Source organism: Prenolepis imparis, unplaced genomic scaffold (genome assembly GCF_030444845.1).
Source record: "Prenolepis imparis isolate NDT839.2.m4 unplaced genomic scaffold, iyPreImpa1.0 SCAF_1, whole genome shotgun sequence".
NCBI lineage: Eukaryota > Metazoa > Arthropoda > Insecta > Hymenoptera > Formicidae > Prenolepis > Prenolepis imparis.
Genome location: NW_028141159.1, coordinates 17,176,798 through 17,196,467, shown reverse-complemented (window position 1 = coordinate 17,196,467; position 19,670 = coordinate 17,176,798). Strand labels below are relative to the sequence as shown.

The window sequence follows — 19,670 nt, the reverse complement described above, 5'->3', positions numbered from 1 at the left end:
TTGAGTGTGACGACTGTGGATGTTTATTATGTAGTTGCAAGAATCGCTTTATGACGCATAATAATTAATGTCGCGTCGCTTACCATGCGTGTCAAAAGCAGTTATCGAGTTCGCTCGATTAGTGCATGCTGAACAACGTTCAATTTCGGTGTTGTATACCTACGTACGCATATACAATCTTTTCGGAACACTCTGTACAACGTTATTATCGAGTGCTCGGTTGGGCGACATTTATTATAGGCGCGTAAAATCGTTCCGCAATTTTAACCGCGATATTGAGTGGTTCAGATTTAACGTGCAATATTTATTTGCAATCGTTACTTCTGCATTAACGCATCTCGCCATCATTGAGAAAATTAACTGTATTTTGACGACTGAGCGCGTATTTCGACGTAAAATAAACATAATATTTACATAATCGTAATTATATTTTTCGAGGAGATTTAAATGTAATTTACGTTCGCAGAATAAAATTTATTTTTTATGTTTTTCTCACGTTCTTGAAATTTACGTAAAAAAATTAACAAATTGTTGATCAAGAATTAGCACGTTTGATATTTTCGGATCATTGTTATTGATAGAAAAATCCGTTGGAAACATTTATAATGTCACTAACTGAAAGCAAGATTTTGCAGTTGTCATTATACATGTTTAGACACGACACGTTGAATCGAAGAGTGCCTATCCGGGAGGGCGAAGGCGTTTATGATGGCTTATTGTTAGTATAGGTGTCCGTATTTTAATGCGCGCGTAAAAACGATCGTGATGCTCGCGTCGACAGTTTAAGCGTCGTAACGCGAGCGATAGATTAGAGTAAAAAATCTTTACGGCGAGAAAGAAAGAGAGAAAATTGTTTTTTTCTTCACTCATCTTCACTTTCGGCCCGGCCGCGCGTTTTAAAACATGAAATAAAATAAACATCGGTTCTTATTTCGCCCTATCCCCATCAAAATTGATTTGTGGACCTACGTTTAACCGGGCATCTTTTGTTTTCTCTCTTTGCAAGTGTTATACACACGCCTAAATTTTTCCTTCTTTTAAGATGGTTTGATATATTAAAACAACACAAAAGAGCGCACTATATGCGCGTCATTCCTCGATTTTATACGTATAAAAAAGAATGATATTTTTATATAAAGTTTGTTTAAACGTGATTAATATTTTAGTTAAATTTTAAAATAAAAATATGTTATAAAAATTAAAATAATAATGTTGTGAATAATATGTTATAATACTTTAAACTCGAATAATATTTTTTGACAGAAATCAGCTGATAACTGTCAAAAATATTAATCGAGTTTAAGGAATTATAACATATTATTATTTTAATTTTTATAACATATTTTTATTTTAAAAATTAATTAGCAAATTAACGCTATAATCAGCTGATTTCTGTCAAAAAATATTAATCGAGTTCAAACAAACTTTATATAATTTTTTAAAAATATTCTTTTTAATATAAAATTAAAGAATGGTGCGTAGCGCGCACTTGTGTTGTTCTGCCTTTCTAAAAAAGGCATGTCAAGTCGATTTTCGCAAATATTGTTGCCTCTTTTTCGCGATGTTGATTAGCTGCCTCGATTTGCGTTGTGCGTTATATTCATAGCATCGAGAGGGTTAGCAGTTTGACAGTTTGTCTAAAATAAAATAAAATAAAATAATAATATGTTTTAAATAATGTTTTAATACTTTAAATTCGATTAATATTTTTGATAGTTATCAGCTGATTTCTGTCAAAAAATATTAATCGCGGACAAAGTATATAATATAAGTATATATATTGTAACATATTATATTATTTACAACATATTATTATAATTAAAATAATAATATTTTGTAAGTAGTATAATATGTTATAATACTTTATCCACGATTCATATTTTTTGACAGAAATCAACTGATAACTGTGAAAATTTTAATCGAGTTTAAAGTATTATAACATATTATTTAAAACACAATATATATTATTTTATTTAATTTTATTTTGGACAAATTGTCAAACTGCTAACTCTCGCGATGACATGCAGCTGCTCGATGCTATAAATATAACGCATAACGCGAATCGAGACAGCCAATCAGCATCGCGAAAAAGCGACAACAATGTCAATAACATGCCTTTTTTTAGAATGGGAAAAGATTGTTATAAAAAACAAATAACTATTTCAATAGCTAGCATTATTACTTTTGAATTGGAATATAGGGATAACTTCGTAAACTTCATCTGTGGAACAAAGAATGTCATAATCATCTTGATATACCGACTAAAGTATAATCTACTTTCGTCATACATCCATATATATGACTTTTTCTAATATGTTTGATTTTTGCGTATCATCTCGCGACTCACAAGACTTCTTTTTTTTTATGATTTTATTGTAAAAAATTTTACATGACGAACGGTCGATTTCTCATACAATTAATGGCATTTCGCGATTACTTGAGAAACTTGAGCCGACGAAAATAGCATCTCCCGCGCACCTCTGACGTGTACACCAAAAAGGTAGGGACTCGAGAGATTTTTTGCAGGGTCAAATGCTCGATTCGATTCTGTTGCCGTCTATTTTTAGCTTCGTCACAGGGTACAATGAACTTTGCCGCTGACAGGGAAACGTGACGTTTCACCTCTCGTTATGCTCCGCGTACGCGGCGCATCCCGCAGGATATGTCATATAAGTATAGGCATTTCGAAATTCCCAAGCTGTTTTTTTTTCACGTGATTCATAGTTTAATTTTTTCTTTATGTAACGAAATTCCTAATAATTATAAACGATTTGTAATAATTATAAAAGCTCCTAATAATTATAAAAGATTTGTCGTAAAAGTGGATAATGTTTGAAGATATTTTGTGTCCCAATAATAATTATTTTTGAGAAAAAAAAAACTTCCGAACGAAGAAAAAACTAAAACTTTTTCTAAGATTAAATGTTAAATCTTTAATTGCGTCAGAATTTAATTAAAGAATCTAGAAAGTCTCACGTTAAATTTCGGGGATAAAAATAGACGGCAATGGATCAATTTTTTAAAATCTTTAAATGAACTTTATTTCAACAAAATTTAATTCGAAAGATAGGAAGCTCGAGGTCTCCGGGAGTTTTCGGAATAAAATTTGCATAGAAATGATTACGTTCTCTCCTAACTTGAAACTGAGTTCTGTCGATCACCGCAAATTACGATCGGCTGGCAACCGTCGAGGGTTACCACCACCGGCCGGCGTTTAATTAGCAAATTACGAACGACGTCCTGTCGAAGAGAGTGCAGGCGCGCTATGTGATGGTAATCGGAAAGTAGGTAAATGGATTCGCGTGATAGCGAAAGAAAGAACCAACTACGTCAATAGCCTTGTAATCTCACCGCCTTGATAAACTTTACAAATGAAAGCTTCGGGAAAAGCCGCGAATTACGTAAATATACAGGAGAGCCGATAGTTACAGGGGTAACGGATTAATTAACGATCTATCGTGCTCGCCGTAACGTGGCGACGTAATTAACGGGAGCGCTCGATCGACAAATGACTGTAATCAATCTGTTGCGTTGGCGAAAAACTTTCTAGTTTACGAAATGCCAATTTATCGCACGGTCTCTTGTTGCGTCTGCGAAACTGTCACGTTTCAAAGCGTTCGCGTTTCGGAAGGTGAAGGTCCCCGACATGTTGTTAATCTCGGATTAACCCTGGAGGACACGGTACGCCGTTTTTGCATACACAAAGCTCGTCAAAGTCCGATTTGATTGCCAATTAGAGTTCCGGTTTTTTTTTCTAAAAGGGATTGACACTTACGAAATCGCATTTGAAGAATGAAACGTTAACGCGTCCATTAAATTTCCGAATCCGAATTTAAATTTTATTCTGAAGAGTTTATATTTTTTTCTTCAAATATACTATTGTAGAATTCTTAACACAGAAAATTTTTTAGCATTGCGGAAAGAAAATGTTAAACTTTATTGTAATTTTGGAGTCTAATAGTTCTGACGATTAATCATTTTATAAATGTATGTTTACTTATGAATAATTTTCAAAAAACTTGTAATAATTTTTAAAAAATTGCAATATATATACATCATCTCCAAAACCATAATTTATGATGTAATAGAAATGGGATGTTATTTATGGATAAAATTGTAACATCAAGTTAAAAAATGTAATAACGACGAGACGATACATTATGCGGTTGTCTGCGGGAAGATGCATTTCACGAGATGGATATACATATACCCGTGTTCGTATAATCGAAAGTTACGTTTCGGATCGAGTTCCAGGAACCTCAATTATCATAATGATAGCAAAGAAGATACGCGCAATGCAATTATCATAAATGAAGCTACGAGAGTAGCTGTCGCACACTGACATAATTACGTGATGACGACAAGACATGAGAAAATTCCACGACCGGAACACGAGTTATCGCGAATAAATTATCACGTGCTTGGGATAATAACAATTATTTTAAATTGTAATGTAAATCGCGTTGTATACTTAATCGCGAGTGTTGATAGAATTTTAATAAAGCGAACGAGTGTGAATATATTATTCGAATATTATTTGTTAGATGAAATATATGCGAACAAATGCGTGACACAACGTGCTTGTCTATTTTTCGTTAAAATTTCAGAAATTTATTTAAGCTAAAGAACTGAATCGAAAAAATCAGAACACAAACAGAATTTATTATTAATTTATTTTAAATACAGGCAGTCTTGCTTCGAATTCTGTAACATTGTTTTCAGTTATATGACTCCATCGGATATCTTTTTTTTTTTCTTTTGTACATTTTTCGAAGATGCGCGCGAATGATTGATTATTTTATCATCTCTCTCTATTTCTTATACGCAATTAATCAAATCAAGTAATTTTTTATTTTGTGACAACATAATTATACATCGGTTAGATAACATCAATGGTTGCATAAGTTGGTACATTACGAATAACACAATTGAGTCTTAATTACAAAAGATACGAGATGAAATTTGAACAAACTCTGACGTTTTTTTTTTTCGAAATTATGCTTTAATAATAAAGATTTAAATAATTAGTGAAAAATTAAGATTTTTTTTCTCAAAATGTGTCTTTTACTCAAGATGATTACTTGATATTTATTTGTTGTCCTATCTCGATATTAATTTTAAAAAAATTGAAATTAAAAGTTGAAATTTTAAATAAAAGATTTCGATCATGAAAATACGCGCATTTTTCTACCATAACTCGCATACTATTGTCACGAATACTTTTCACGGATCGCATTTAACGATTGATGGTGAAATATACGACAGATTCTGTAGGCAGGATGCAGCGCGTGCATTGGACAGGCCCTCGTTCCGCGCAATGCAATTCACACGCATCGGAGCACCGCGTCGCGCGTTTCCTCCCCCGTTTTCCTCCCTTTTCCTCCATCGATGTGGAAGAGAAGGTGGAGCTACGCGACCCCCGTCTTCCGCTCGTTGGGGATCGAACGAGCAGGCCCGTGGTACGTCAACAAAGTACAGGGTGTCTCGTGGAGAGAGAGCATAAACCGATATACCCGGACTCTCTACTTGACTCTCTCGAGTCGACTCTCCATCTTAACGAATATTTTATTCGAAGCTTTGTGAGTGCCACCTCTTTCTTTATCTCTCGATATTGAATATAATAATCTATCGATGACAATTTATTTTTTTTTCTTTTCATCAAAGTGAGAAAAGTACAATTTTTGTCGTAGATTGCGTTATTAATATTTCTCATGCATTATTCATCAAATAATAAAAGTGAATAGTATATTGATTGCATATGGAATTGGAGTTTACCTGGTTCATTTTTATCGAATTTTCTCCAATTGACATTTCCGTTTATTATTCGTCAAAGTTTTTAACGTATTGTCAACGCACTTCGCGGATAAATATAGAAAGTTTTTACCTTGATATATGGTTCTCTATATAATCGACTTTCTGTCAGATAATTTATTACCTTGGTACAACAGAGATCTAAGCTTTCTTGGAATGTGTATGTGTGTGTGTGTGTGTGTGGACCTGTACAATGAGGTGTTCATGGAAGCAAAAAACTTCTAGTATCATGCATCTCTCCCCCATACATTTCGCTTAATCGTATGCTTTTCGTTTTTCCGCACGATCGATACCGCCGTCGTCGTGCGAGAGATTTTCTGCGATGCTACAACATCTTTCTGTTGTTCCTGGAATTCGTTTAACGCAAATACAGAAGATACAAAGTGTTAGGAAATTTATATACTTTCATCGATTTCATATTTCAAATTAACCCTTAAATTTTGGATTCTAATGCAAATTCACTTGGGATTAAATAAACTTTTCTCATTCATTTTCATCTTAATAACTATATATAAATTCTCTGTACAACAAGAAATACTAAAAAGTTATATTAATGTTTGATATTTTATCTTAAGAATAAATTGATTGTACATTGATTAAAGGAGCTGTGCATAGTGTATAAATGAACATTTTGTATGCTATCAATTTACAAGACATTTCTTGTAATTTAATTCTCGGTAATAAATTCATCAAATTGTCATGCTGTTTTTACAATAGCAAGCTTATTCGATAATAAATCGCTCCATGTGATGATATATAAATATGTCATAAATCATTATTCCTGCATATCAATGTGTAATATCGCATAAAACATGCATTGCAATGCGCAATTTCGCAATGCATTAGCATTCAAAGAGAGACTGATTAAAAGCAAAATATAAAACCATTGTATTTATTTGCAACGTAATTCTTATCCGATAATAAAGTGACGGGTATTTAAAGAGATCGTACGTTTAGAAAAAAATCTGCAAATGCATAAAATCGCGTAAAATACTGCAATGCGTTATCTAACGTTATAATATCCGCGTTGAAGATATTAATAAGTTTCTGTTAACGCGCACGATAGTCTTTTGCTGTCAGAGCTTTACCATCGCAAGTAACGCCTTATATAGGAGGTGATTCACGGTTCGTGGTTGAAGGAGAATGAAACGTATCAGAAGTTTAGTTTGTCGAAGGCCTGTCGATCGCTCATAACTCGGAACAATATCGGTTTTTCTCTTTTAAAACATCATAGATAAATTGTAGTTTTAAAAATCACAATTAGACTGATATCTGAAGATTTAGGATTTTTTAAATTGTATTTATTAAACAAACTGTTATCTTTATTAAATTAAAATATATGTGTGTATTTAAATAAATACATTAATTTAGCTAATTTTACTTTATATGTAAAATTCTGAATTTTAGCAATTTATCTTATTATTTATATTAGTATTATTTTATCAAAGATATATATAAAAATTAATTTTATTAAGAAATATAATATGTGAAATTTTTGACCGTTTATTAAATGAAGAAACGAACCCTTTTCAAATAGTTTTCCATAGGAGAAAATGCAGGAATATTGTACATATTTGCGATGACGAATTATATGAATGGCGAGATGAAATAACTTTTTTCTCGTTTAGCGTCCACACCGTGACGGGTTTCGTGTTGAATATCGTTTCGAATTCTACGAAATGCTGGGATAGATCTCGTAATATTGATCCAATATGCCGTTATCTCTGTCTGAGTGAATTCCGTAACTTCCGGCACTTTTCAATCCGGTATTTCGCTGTCCATCCGCCGTGAAGACGATTGCGAAGCACCTGCTCCAGTATCGAATGGATATAAAAAGGTCTTCGCGCGTACAATTCTCTCCTTAAATTGCATATTTTTTGAAATAATTTCAATGCGTATAAATTATTGATTAATTTATGTTAAAAGAATATTAGAATGGCGTGCTTTTATTAGATATTACGTACGTATATACACATATATGTTGTGCACTGTTAATGTTAATAAATAATTAGCAGTGAAAAATATTTAGCAAAATAATTTTATCCTACAAAATACGGATTTTTTTCTTCGAAATACACAATTAGTTCTCTAGATACTTTATCATCGAATAAAAATCAACAACGTTAAAATATAAAATAAAATAATAGTTTTATTTTATTTTTAATCTGTCTTTGTGCGAAGACTCGAGATCTATCAATATATGACGCACGCATAGTCGCATATTGGGGATTACTACAAATTCCGCTCGATCTCTAATTAATGGCTATCATATACGAGTAAACTATGCGCGTATTCGTTTTTAATTAACGTACAGCGATGTATATATGGAAATTGAAAAAAATTTTTTTTAATCTACGCGATGATAAAATTTCCGATGAGAAATTTGAAACGGCTCGCAGTGATGCAGAAAAAAGAATCGACAGCGTGAAGAAATAAAACAGTAAATTAAATAAGTTGTTATCGTAATATATTCAAACGATGATAAGATTTATTTATGAATATTTCGCATATTTCGATGCTTTTGCATTTTTTTAAAGTTTCCATATTTCTTTCTGCATAGGCGGTGGCGACAGCAACAAGGGCAAGAGTAAGAAATGGCGGAAGATACTTCAGTTCCCACATATTTCCCAATGCATCGGCCTAAAAGATAAACTGGGTGAGTTTTTAAAATCAAAGATATAGAAGCTAGAAGACAGAAAAATCTTAGGAGAAGCTACTTTACCTAAATAATATTTTATTTGCACAATTTTTGTCGCGCACACACAATGAGCGTCCCGTGTAAGAGTCGTTTGATAGCCTCGTCGATATTAGTCTCGACACGCAGCGCAGTTGTTGGAAAAAAAATTGCAAGGGAGCGAGGAAACGAGACAATCGCTCGTTGCGTGTCCCGTTAACCTACTCCGATAACGCTCTTCCAACTAATCGAAATTCGCGGATGAATGCATCTCTCTTATGTTCATATATATAAATAAGCTACTACTCTAAAATATTCAATGAAATTATTTCTTTGTGTGTATCATTATTTTAAGTTATCTATAATATTATAAAAATTTGGCGAATTATTTTAGAATAGATTATTATTTTACAGTAAAATAATATATCGTTATTTTTTATAACGAAATATTATCATTTTTTTAAATTATGACATTTCTCTAATTTAAATTTAAAATAAAAATGTAGAAGCCAAAATATTTTTTTACGATATAAAATAAATCGCCGGTAAATAATAAATCTATATTACTTTACGATATAAAATTAACGCAAATTTTGATATCACAAGAATTAAAATGAAATAATCAAATAATATTCAAATTAAATATTCAAAAAGCATTCAATTTAAAATTTGAAATGATCTTTTATTAAGAGCATAACATATCTAGAAATATATTTTCATCTACTTTTGAAAAAAGATAAGATGAAATCTCTTGGAGACGAATTCTAGGGTTTACGTAATCCGCTTTTATAAGGATATAAAAAAGAAGAAAAATCAAATATCAAATTTTCAATTGAATTAAATCTGCATAGAAAGTATACATTTGAAGTAAAAGTATTATTTTTTCAAAAATATTATATTAAATTTTTTAACATTATAAGGAATCGATATGAGAATATAATTATATAATTCACGATATCGAATAGACATCAGGTACGGCTATGTGGTGGACCAGCAGCCGATCGGGCGGCTGCTGTTTCGACAGTTCTGCCAGGACAAGAAACCGGCCTATCATCGTTACAACCTGTTTCTGGACGCGATCGAGAAGTATGAGATCGAGCTAGATGAAAATCGCATCGAGCTGGCGAAGGTGTTGTTCGAGCAATATCTGAAGCGAGAAGGTTCGGAAGTGGTCGACATCCTGAACGACTCCTTGATCTCTCAATGCGAGGAACGACTCAGTACCGGCGGTAAGGAGCTCTTCGTCGAGGTCGCGCAGACCGTAAAGAACTTCTTGGCCGGTGAGCCGTTCTCGACTTTTCTCAGCAGTTTTTACTTCTACAGGTAAAATATAAATTTATAAAAAATGAGAATGAATTTGTTTCGGTGGAAACATTAACTTTGAAGACGCAAAATTGTAGACAATGTTAGAGATTGTAAATAGATTCTTTGAGATTTCGATAAAGTTTCTATATTTTAGAAGCATCTTTCTTACGTCTCTTCAGGTATCTCCAGTGGAAATGGCTGGAGGCGCAGCCGGTGACGTACAAGACCTTCCGGATGTATCGGGTGCTGGGCAAGGGCGGTTTCGGTGAGGTCTGCGCTTGCCAAGTGCGCGCCACCGGTAAAATGTACGCGTGCAAGAAGCTGGAGAAGAAGCGTATCAAGAAGCGGAAGGGCGAGTCGATGGTACTGATCGAGAAGAACATCCTGCAGAAGATCAACTCCAAGTTCGTCGTCTCGCTCGCGTACGCGTACGAGACGAAGGATGCGCTCTGTCTCGTGCTGACAATCATGAACGGCGGCGATCTCAAGTTCCACATTTACAACATGGGCGGTGAGCCAGGTTTCGACATAAATCGCGCCCGATTCTACGCGGCCGAGGTGGTGTGCGGCCTGGAACATCTTCATCTTCAGGGTATCGTCTACAGGGACTGTAAGCCAGAGAACATACTGCTGGACGATCACGGTCACGTAAGGATATCCGATCTCGGTCTTGCGGTGGAGATCACCGAGGGCGATATGGTGCGCGGTAGGGTTGGCACGGTGGGTTACATGGCGCCTGAAGTGATCGACAACGAGAAATACACCTTCTCACCGGACTGGTTCAGCTTCGGGTGCCTGTTATACGAGATGATTGAAGGTCAGGCACCGTTTCGTGCTCGTAAAGAGAAGGTCAAACGCGAGGAGGTCGACAGACGCGTCAAGGAGGATCAGGAGAGGTACTCGCCCAAGTTCAGCGAGGATGCCAAGAGTCTGTGTCAGCAGTTGCTGAAGAAGAGCCCGAAGAACAGACTCGGCTGCAAGTGCGGCCGACACGGGGCGAAAGAGGTGAAGCTCCATGATTTCTTTCAGTGTTTGAACTGGAAGAGGGTCGAGGCCGGTATGTGGGAACCGCCATTTGTGCCGGATGTAAGTAGGCGCTGTGATCGATTATCTTATCGAAACTTTGGGTTTCTCTTCTTTTGTCTCATTCTCGTTTCGCGCTCATTAATGCATGTTTTTGCGTTGAACATCTTGTTTACTTAATTATCTTGTTTACTTACTTAAGAAAATGAAAGTTTAATTTCGACGAATAAATAATTACGCCAAGTTGATATAATATTTATGAATTTTTTATTGAAAATACATATATTATCGTTATATTTTTCAACGCATGAATTGATTTTCTAATAATATAAAAGTACTGATTTAAAAGTGACTCAAAATCATTAATCGTTGCGCCCTATTGTTACAGTCTCGCGCGGTTTACGCCAAAGACGTTCTGGACATCGAGCAGTTCTCCACAGTAAAAGGTGTCAATTTAGACGCCACGGACGATACCTTCTATAGCAAGTTCAATACCGGCAGCGTGTCCATTCCATGGCAAAATGAGGTAAGTGACACACCGTAGACATCACACATTCATATCGTAATCACCGATTATAAGACATGTTACGCCTCAAGGCGACCTTTGACCCTTCTCATAAAAATAATATCGGTCCTACGCGACACTCGGCAGACGATCGCTTAACATCTTCATTATAATGCGAATGTAAATTGTATTCGTCGACTGCTCATGCGCGAGTTTCTTGACAAATTTAAGATTAATTTTTTTTTCGAGAAAATTGTAAAGGAGGCTCATATAACATCTTTTCGTGACTTCCGAGATTAGATATCTTGGATAAAATCTCGAGCTAAAATTAAAAAAAAAACGCGTAAATTTAAAGTCATGCAACGATAAAGTTTTGTTCTCTAATTGCGCTTTAGAAACTTCTCTGATTACTCGAAGAAGAAAGTGTCGGTTTCACTTTCCGAAAATATTACACGCACCGCAACATCTGGAGAACGATGCAAGCACTTGGATCGAAAAATACGTAGCAAAGTGTTTTCCTACGTCAGAGGTAGCGCAAGAGGCACTCGTTATCACTGGCGTTATTCGGGCTGGATGTATTTAAAGCCGCGAATGCTGCGTAGACGCGTTATACACGAGCCACCTTTAGCTTCTGCCGATCTTAAATCACTCACCACGCACCTCGCCAACTGAGATCGTTGAGCTGCAATCTCTGACGTGCTCGTCTTCGTTTCCTTCTCTTACAGATGATAGAGACTGAGTGTTTTAAGGAGCTGAACGTACTAGGTCCTAACAACACGCCCACCGCAGACTTATTGGTAAATCATACTCCGCCCAATAATGAGGACAGAGGCTGTTTCCCCTTTCGGAGAAAGGTAACTTGTGTTTTACGAATCCTTGAAAAATTTTCTTAAATTTATTTAAATCTAATTTTGAACAATAAAGCAAACGCAAAGGGTATCTAAAATATATCGGAAAGATTAGGATGCTTCGAAACGTTTAAAGAATTTTAACTATTTTTTATATATTTATATTGTATTTATAATTATATTATATATTTGCAATTAAAAATTATGTTTATAATTACATTTATAGTTATATTATATTATATTTATAATTATATTATATTTGCAATTCAAAAATACTAAAAAAGTAATTGAAGAATTGCGATGTTTAAAGTTTGGCATATTTTTTAGACGCGTTATTAAAATTAATTTTTTAACTGTCGTAAAAAGTTTTATTAAAATGTTATTCCAATGATATATAAAATATGTTACGCAGAGAAAACAGAGCGCTCGCACAAGAGAAGTCCCGTTGTCGGAGTGTCACCTGCAAGAATTGTCGCAGACGCAGAGCTCGGAAATGCCGGCCAGCTGATCCAGGATGAATGCAAATAACAGCCTGAATCGATCAACATCGTCGCCGTTTCGACACTGTTGCCGCGGCTGACGATGACGTGTGTCCAGATGCTGCTGTTGCCACCAGCGGCTGCTGTGATAAAAGCAAGCCGATCTCTCCGATTTTTCCTCTCGACGGCATCCGACTTCTCGGTAATTGTTTACGAATGCGGCTACACGGCTCGTTTAATAGGAAATCAACTGCGAACTCAAAGTGTCATAATCCCCGACATATTCTCTTGGATTCACTAGATCGGATCCGAAATCCGCGCGACAAGAGTTCGCGCGATTCTACACGCATATACGTTTACATAGCCATACACGCCAGTATTGTATACAGTCAGGTGGTAGGTATACGTTCGTTACCAAATATATCTTCCTCGGGCGCGACACGCACTTTTGTGCGTATATCGACCTGCTTTATTGAGCCTCGATGTGTCTCGATTTATGAATGACGGACGAGGATTCAAAGCGGCATAGATGATCGAGAATACGAGGGAAATCTAGTTTTCAAAGTATGTAGCAGCGAGGAGCATCTTATTTTTCGTTGAATCATAAAATCCTCGAAATCTTCAATCTTCGAGTTTCGGCTATATTTTAAGTTGAGAAGTAACTTAGGCGGGATGAGAAGAACAAGTATACATTTAGGTGTAAAAAACTGCAAGCGGATGTGCAATCATTTGTGTACGTAAAAAATTTTTATATGTGCTTACGAAATTTTTTTTTTTTTAATTGAGACTACGTATATAATTAATTTATATGATACATTGATTTTTTTAAAGAACGCTTTTCTCGTCGCACTTATACGATAGATCTTTTTTTTCGGTATCGCTTTTATTTCAACGATCCAAAAATTCGTTGTCGTATCAAAGAGCATCGTCTTGGCGCTCAAGTACGGAATTGTAGATGTGTGTGAATATGCCGCATATTATAACTTCATTTCATATTCGAATCGTTTGAAGTACTTTCCGAGAATCTCGAGGCGCAATCGCTCCGGTCTAGTTTTCGGTCGTCGACGACGACCCCGATATGCAGTTTGTAAGGTCGTATTGTGTCGGAAGCGATTAAACTAGATGGCCAAGAACTTTGACTCGTAAACTTGGGATCGCACGAGCGCGCGAATGGCTTTTATGATTTATGAATATCGCGCTCGATAGGGATCTGGGATGAGATTCGCGCGTTGGCCGAAATAGAATATAGGAGAGAGGCGCGTAGACGAGCGAGCGCGATAACGCGGGCTCGCACGTGGAACGACAGGTCGTAAAAGAGCACGTGAGCCGATGCTCGCTCGTTCCCGCGATGGTATATCGCGACGTTAAGCTACCGGTAAACGCGGACACCCGATACCACCGCGAAGCAAATAAACGCTCGCGTGCACGCTCGTTTATAAACGTTAACCCGATACATATATCCGGAGGTCGAAGGCACGTGCGTGTAATGTGAAAACGATGAATGATGACAACCGAGTTGATGGCGCCGAGAAGCGTTATATATTGATGCGATATTGTTGCGACGTCGGATAAATGCAAATGACGAATGCAAATAAACTTGACGGAATGTTTTCGGTTTTTTTGTTAAATAACAAGAACTACTCGCTCGTCTGCTCGGCTGCCTAACACACTGTACGATTTTGGTTTAATCGCGGATTGGCGTTCACGTTCAAACGGGCAAGTGTTCAGAAAATACGGAATGAAGAGTAATAAACAAAAATTGCTTCCGTCGACGATATTCGATATCCTTTGATTTAAGTGTTTTTCAAAACGTAATTATAATAGTCGCGTTATCTTTTTAGTATCTTCTTTTATCTCGAAGAAAGACAGGAAAAATCTCACGATAAGTTGATCCAGTATTCAAGTCGACCTGAATATATAATGATTAGATATAATTTTAATGATAAAATAAAGAGTCTGACAAAGTTTTCACAGAGTGTTGAGAGAAAAGTCGACTTTTAAATCTCTCGAAGAATCTGTCGTTAAAATTAGATTAAAATCGAAGATTTCAGGCCATCCTAGTTATCGAAAGGAGACACGGTACTGTTATAATATGCTAAAAGCGCGTTTTATTTTCATTACAAAGTACCTTAGATTTTGACGATTTATTTTCTATCGCGTGACAGATAAATCCCTGCGACGCAGTCCGAGAAACGAGCGAGAAGATTTCGCGAATCGCGCGACGGATCGGATTAACGACGCACTTTCGGGCAGTTTGCGAGCACTTTGGCTGTCCTCCAATCGTGCTTCGCGTGCCAACGATTGGAGTTTCCGTCGAAGTTCTCGGCTATTACATATCTGGCAGATAGTCGTCGCGGGCCATCGTGTCGAGAATGTCGGGTGGCTCCTCTTTTTAATGCATCTCGTAAACTCTCGGACGCGAACGTCGATGCATCCGAAATTGCGTTTCTTAATCTCGTTGAGAGAATCTCTGTTGCAAAAATATCGATATCACCGATAGATTCGAATATAAAATAATATCAATCGATAAAAAGTAATAGTAAAAAAATAGATTTAAAAATTTTATTTTTATCTTAACATTTTTCGTATGTGAAACGTGTATTTATTTAACGCGATAACGTGAAATTCTGTCATTTATTAAAAGATTGACTCAATGATTGTTGTGTGAACACATAGTAATTAGTCTTGAAAATCTGCTCTCAGACGGTATAGCTTTTCCTCGAGAGAGAGAGAGAGAGAGAGAGAGAGAGAAGCTGCAAAGAGAGATAATTAGACGAAATTATTAAATTAAGGCAAATGTTTGAAGAGCTCTTTCTAGATTTACAAACGGCACAAAAAGTGTGTAAGTAATTTCTTTTTTCTTTTTCATTCTTAAAGGAATTAGTGTTAAAAAGAGAGATGTGCACAAACGAGATCGTACAAACAGGCTCACGCACATTAATATAAATTAACGAAAGGTATATATTCCATATTTTCAAGTCGAATTTTTTAAATTGATAAGCAAAGACTTGGATAAATTTTTATGGGTCGAATTAAAAATTGCGCATTCACATTATCACTGTAATCATGCTCCTGATGAACCGAATATAAGTTGCAAAAATCAGTTATTAGGATGCAACGATTCACAATTAAATGCACAAATTGTGTCTAGCGATCGTACGCGAACAACACTCCGAACAAATTTTTTTCTCATGGCTCTATATTGTTAAGATAATTATTCTTTATGATGATTATATGCTGAAATAAGTAAGACTAATTTACCGAGACCGCGAGACTGATTGAAGAATGGAGGTCAAATGTCTTTCGGTTAAATACCAGGAGAATTGATCATTTCTCATGCTATATTTAGATATTTTCTCTTTTGACGTAACACTTTGGATTTATAATATTATATAATTAACATATCATAATTTGAAAAAAAATATTGAAAAAAATGTTATTTTATTTTAGAAAGAATTCTCTCTCTTTTTATATGCACAGATAATTTAAAACACTTAAGAAGCAATAATCATTTTGCAAACGAAAAATTCGAGATCTCTTTCTCTCACAATTCTGGGCATTATTTTTTACTCTGCTGATATTTGACGTTCATTTTTTAACGCGCACATAATATCGGACATTGAAATGATAGGATGTACATACAGTATAATGACCGAAATGATTTTTAAGTTAACCGTTAAACAAATTTCCCCAGTTGAGTCTTATCTTATTAATATATATAATTTACGTTGTAAATATTCTATCGCACATGTGTAACGATTATGTCAATCAGCTTGAGTTCGATGTGTGATAAAGATGTGAAAAATCCCTCTCGTCGAATAAATCGCGAAATATACGCACTTGCTCATGATGCACTATCACACGATAGTTTTCTCATCGTCGACGCGGACGCGAAAGCATTACTATTCGTTAAAATTTAAACAAAAAGAGACAAATTTTTTTTCTTAAATTTTGTGTAAAGATCTTGAAATCTAAAGATCCCTTTGCAGATCGATATTTGATTAGTACAATAAATCGTAAATTAATTAATTATTAATTTTATATAGAATCTTCATCTACTTTGACGGGGAGATACTTTAAGTTGCTTAGATGTTCAAAAATTAATAATTTTTAATTTGCAAAAATTTTACTTAACGATAAAATCAATTTGTGATTATTTATGATTAACTATTCTCTCCGCGTCGGCAACTCACGAACTCACACTTTAGCGTATAGAATTTCTCGTCATCTTTCAACTGTGATTTCTCGAAGCGTCTCCTGTTTAATCACGCTACATTGTTAATTTATACCGAATGATTCAGAAATATTTTTTAAGACGTTATTTCCTATCGCGCATTCATCGTTTTATAATAACACGGGTAAGATATTTCGATCTAAACAGATCTGTTACGGTCTACAGTAAATTGTAGACGACGAGAAAGAGATGTCCGACTATTATACATATATTCACGAAATACCAAATTATTTAATAATTTTTCTAAGTAAATAAGCGCGTAACTTATTCACATATACATATATATATTTTTTTGCCTATGTATGTAACGTAGATATATAAATAGATATATACGATAGATTGCTGAATATACTTTTGCAAATTTAACATTCGCTTCTCCTGTACAATTCGTATATAAATTATGGATCTGTGTAAACATTTCATCGACGCGATTGCATACACGATACGGATTAGGTATTCTGTAATTAAAATCTCATCGAAAGAGGAGAGGAAAACTTACTTTGGAAAAATCAGATTATATATCGCTCTTGTTGCCTGTACATAATTACACTCACACGCAAATTGTCTTGTCGAGCAAATTTGAGGCCAAATCTTCTCTAGTGATGATAGATTAATTAATGGGTAATAATGGAAAAAAAATGTTTGACTTAAGAAGAAATGTGGATATATCCTCCGCGTTAATATTTGTCGTACTAACATGTGGTAGTTCCATTCCATTTCGTAAAACGCGAGTCTTCGTCCGTACCTTTGCAGGATACTGAAAGGATCCTGGAAGGATAATTAGATGATAGCTAAGTAGCCTGAGCAGGTAACGCTTGCTTGTGCCAGTTTGTCATGTCTGTTGTACGAGAGGAGATTGTATTTTGAAACAAGTTGAAAGTATTATAGTCAAAGCGCTCATGCTTTCGAAGACGATCAAAATATTGATCGATGCGAAAAGCGAATTGTGCGAAGCGAATGAAATAATCGCGATGATATATTTTAATTAGGTTCGTCCGATTCTATGTGTTATAATTTCGATGACAGACAATGACAGATTCAAGTATCACGCGGCCTCCAATATGCCAGTATATAATTTAGAACTGATTGACATAGATAGACAACATTGTATAGACAATTCTTTTATATTATTTTAGATTATATTTTATATCATTTTCAGATATATTATTTCTCCTGTAAGATCTGCTCTGTAATTTTGTATACAACGCGGCCCGTTGAATAAAAAAATTTAGGATTTCACAGATTAGTATAAAAATAATAAATTGTCAAGCTTCGAGAATTAATGCGATTTTTTTTCGAGAATGTATAAGGATTTCTTTCGCGCGAACGATAACTTGAGACGATGATTTGTCGTGCATAATTTTTCAGCGTCCATTCTCGAAGGATTTATATATAGGAAATAATATATGAGTAACATATTATATTATACGCAAGAGGAGGCCGACAGTTCTCTGTGTAAATACGTCAGTGAGAGTAATAGAAATTAATTAAGCGCACGGGACACACAGACTAGTAGATACTTGTATATGTATTATACTAATGTAAGGCGCGAATATAAGATCGCGTGTATATTCGCGAAAAACGGAGCTCCGCCGAAGAAGCGACGCTTATCGCTCTATGCGTATCTCGTCTCCCCATTCATCTTTCCTCTCTCATCCTCGATCCGTTGCCGTGTCAACATCACCTGTAATAAATGCCTCGTTGCTTCAGTTGTGATGTCGTATTCATCATGCCAAGATAACGGAGCGTCACTTTAGCGTTGATTGACTTATCGCGGTGGCGCATTAACGCGTGTAATAGTAGTTAATAGTAGCAAATGTATATAAGTAGCTGGGAGTCTCGAAAGATGTAAATGCGACATGAGATAATTGTGACACCGCGATGTTTTACACAGCGATAAAATTTGATAATTATAGTATTATTGGAAAATGATAACGAGCATTTCGTATTTTGAAAGAGAACTGGTGTGTCGCGCGTGTATTTTAATTGTATTATCAAAAAATATCCCTCTTATTTAGCCTTATACTTTTGCATCTCGATGTTACAATTATCTTATACGACTAATTGCGTAAGCTATTTTCGCGCAATGCGACGTCACGCTCGAAGCGGGCCTAGATCTTTATCGTTATACGACGGTGGTGTCTTTGCAACGGGAGATTATCGCGAATCAACTCGCTGCAGAGTTAGTATGTAATAATTACTCGCGACGTCGTCCCACTGTAGATTATAGCGTATGATACTTTAATGAGGCGAGTTTCAATGAACTCTCGCGCGCTCACACACACACACACAAAACACACACGCGAAGACACGTTAGAGGTGTTTAGTTTATCATTAATCGCGAATTTTTCGCGCAAGCCCGTCGACGGAAGGACAAACTGTAGCAATATGAGAGCCTAATTAAGCGTCTTAAATTATTAATTAATGATGTATATGCGCGATTATTTGTACGCTTTATATTCTTCCGATTTATCCGCTCCAGAAAAAAAGAGTATATATCGGATCAATGAACGTTGGTCAGTGATTAATTAATAATTCGGCAGGCCAGGTATTAATTCGTTTTTATATATACGTATAGCAGCGAAATCTTCACGCGAGACAGATTTCGACGTTTTTTTTTAATTATTATTACTCTGCAATTTAGCGACGTAAAATAATTTAATGTTTTTAAACTCGGATTTATATTAGGTTTTAAGTAGGTGAAAACAATTCGTTACGCAAACAGACAATCCTGGAAAGGGAATATCGAACGAGATAATGTAAAATAGTATTCTGTTCTATACGGAAAGAG

General features: G+C 35.3%; 1 protein-coding gene across 3 annotated transcripts in view; it reads left to right on the top strand.

The window, feature by feature from the left end:
* Window positions 1-18,118, top strand: part of Gprk2 (G protein-coupled receptor kinase 2) — a 48,609-nt gene extending 30,491 nt beyond the window's left edge. For all 3 annotated transcript variants that reach the window (XM_083033659.1, XM_083033654.1, XM_083033667.1), the window contains 6 exons: window positions 8,372-8,467; window positions 9,451-9,808; window positions 9,970-10,876; window positions 11,202-11,339; window positions 12,044-12,172; window positions 12,579-18,118. In XM_083033659.1, the coding sequence (XP_082889785.1) occupies window positions 8,372-8,467; window positions 9,451-9,808; window positions 9,970-10,876; window positions 11,202-11,339; window positions 12,044-12,172; window positions 12,579-12,674 (1,724 nt within the window). In that variant the 3' untranslated portion in view covers window positions 12,675-18,118. The remainder of the gene's footprint in view (window positions 1-8,371; window positions 8,468-9,450; window positions 9,809-9,969; window positions 10,877-11,201; window positions 11,340-12,043; window positions 12,173-12,578) is intronic.
* Window positions 18,119-19,670: the final 1,552 nt, after the last annotated feature.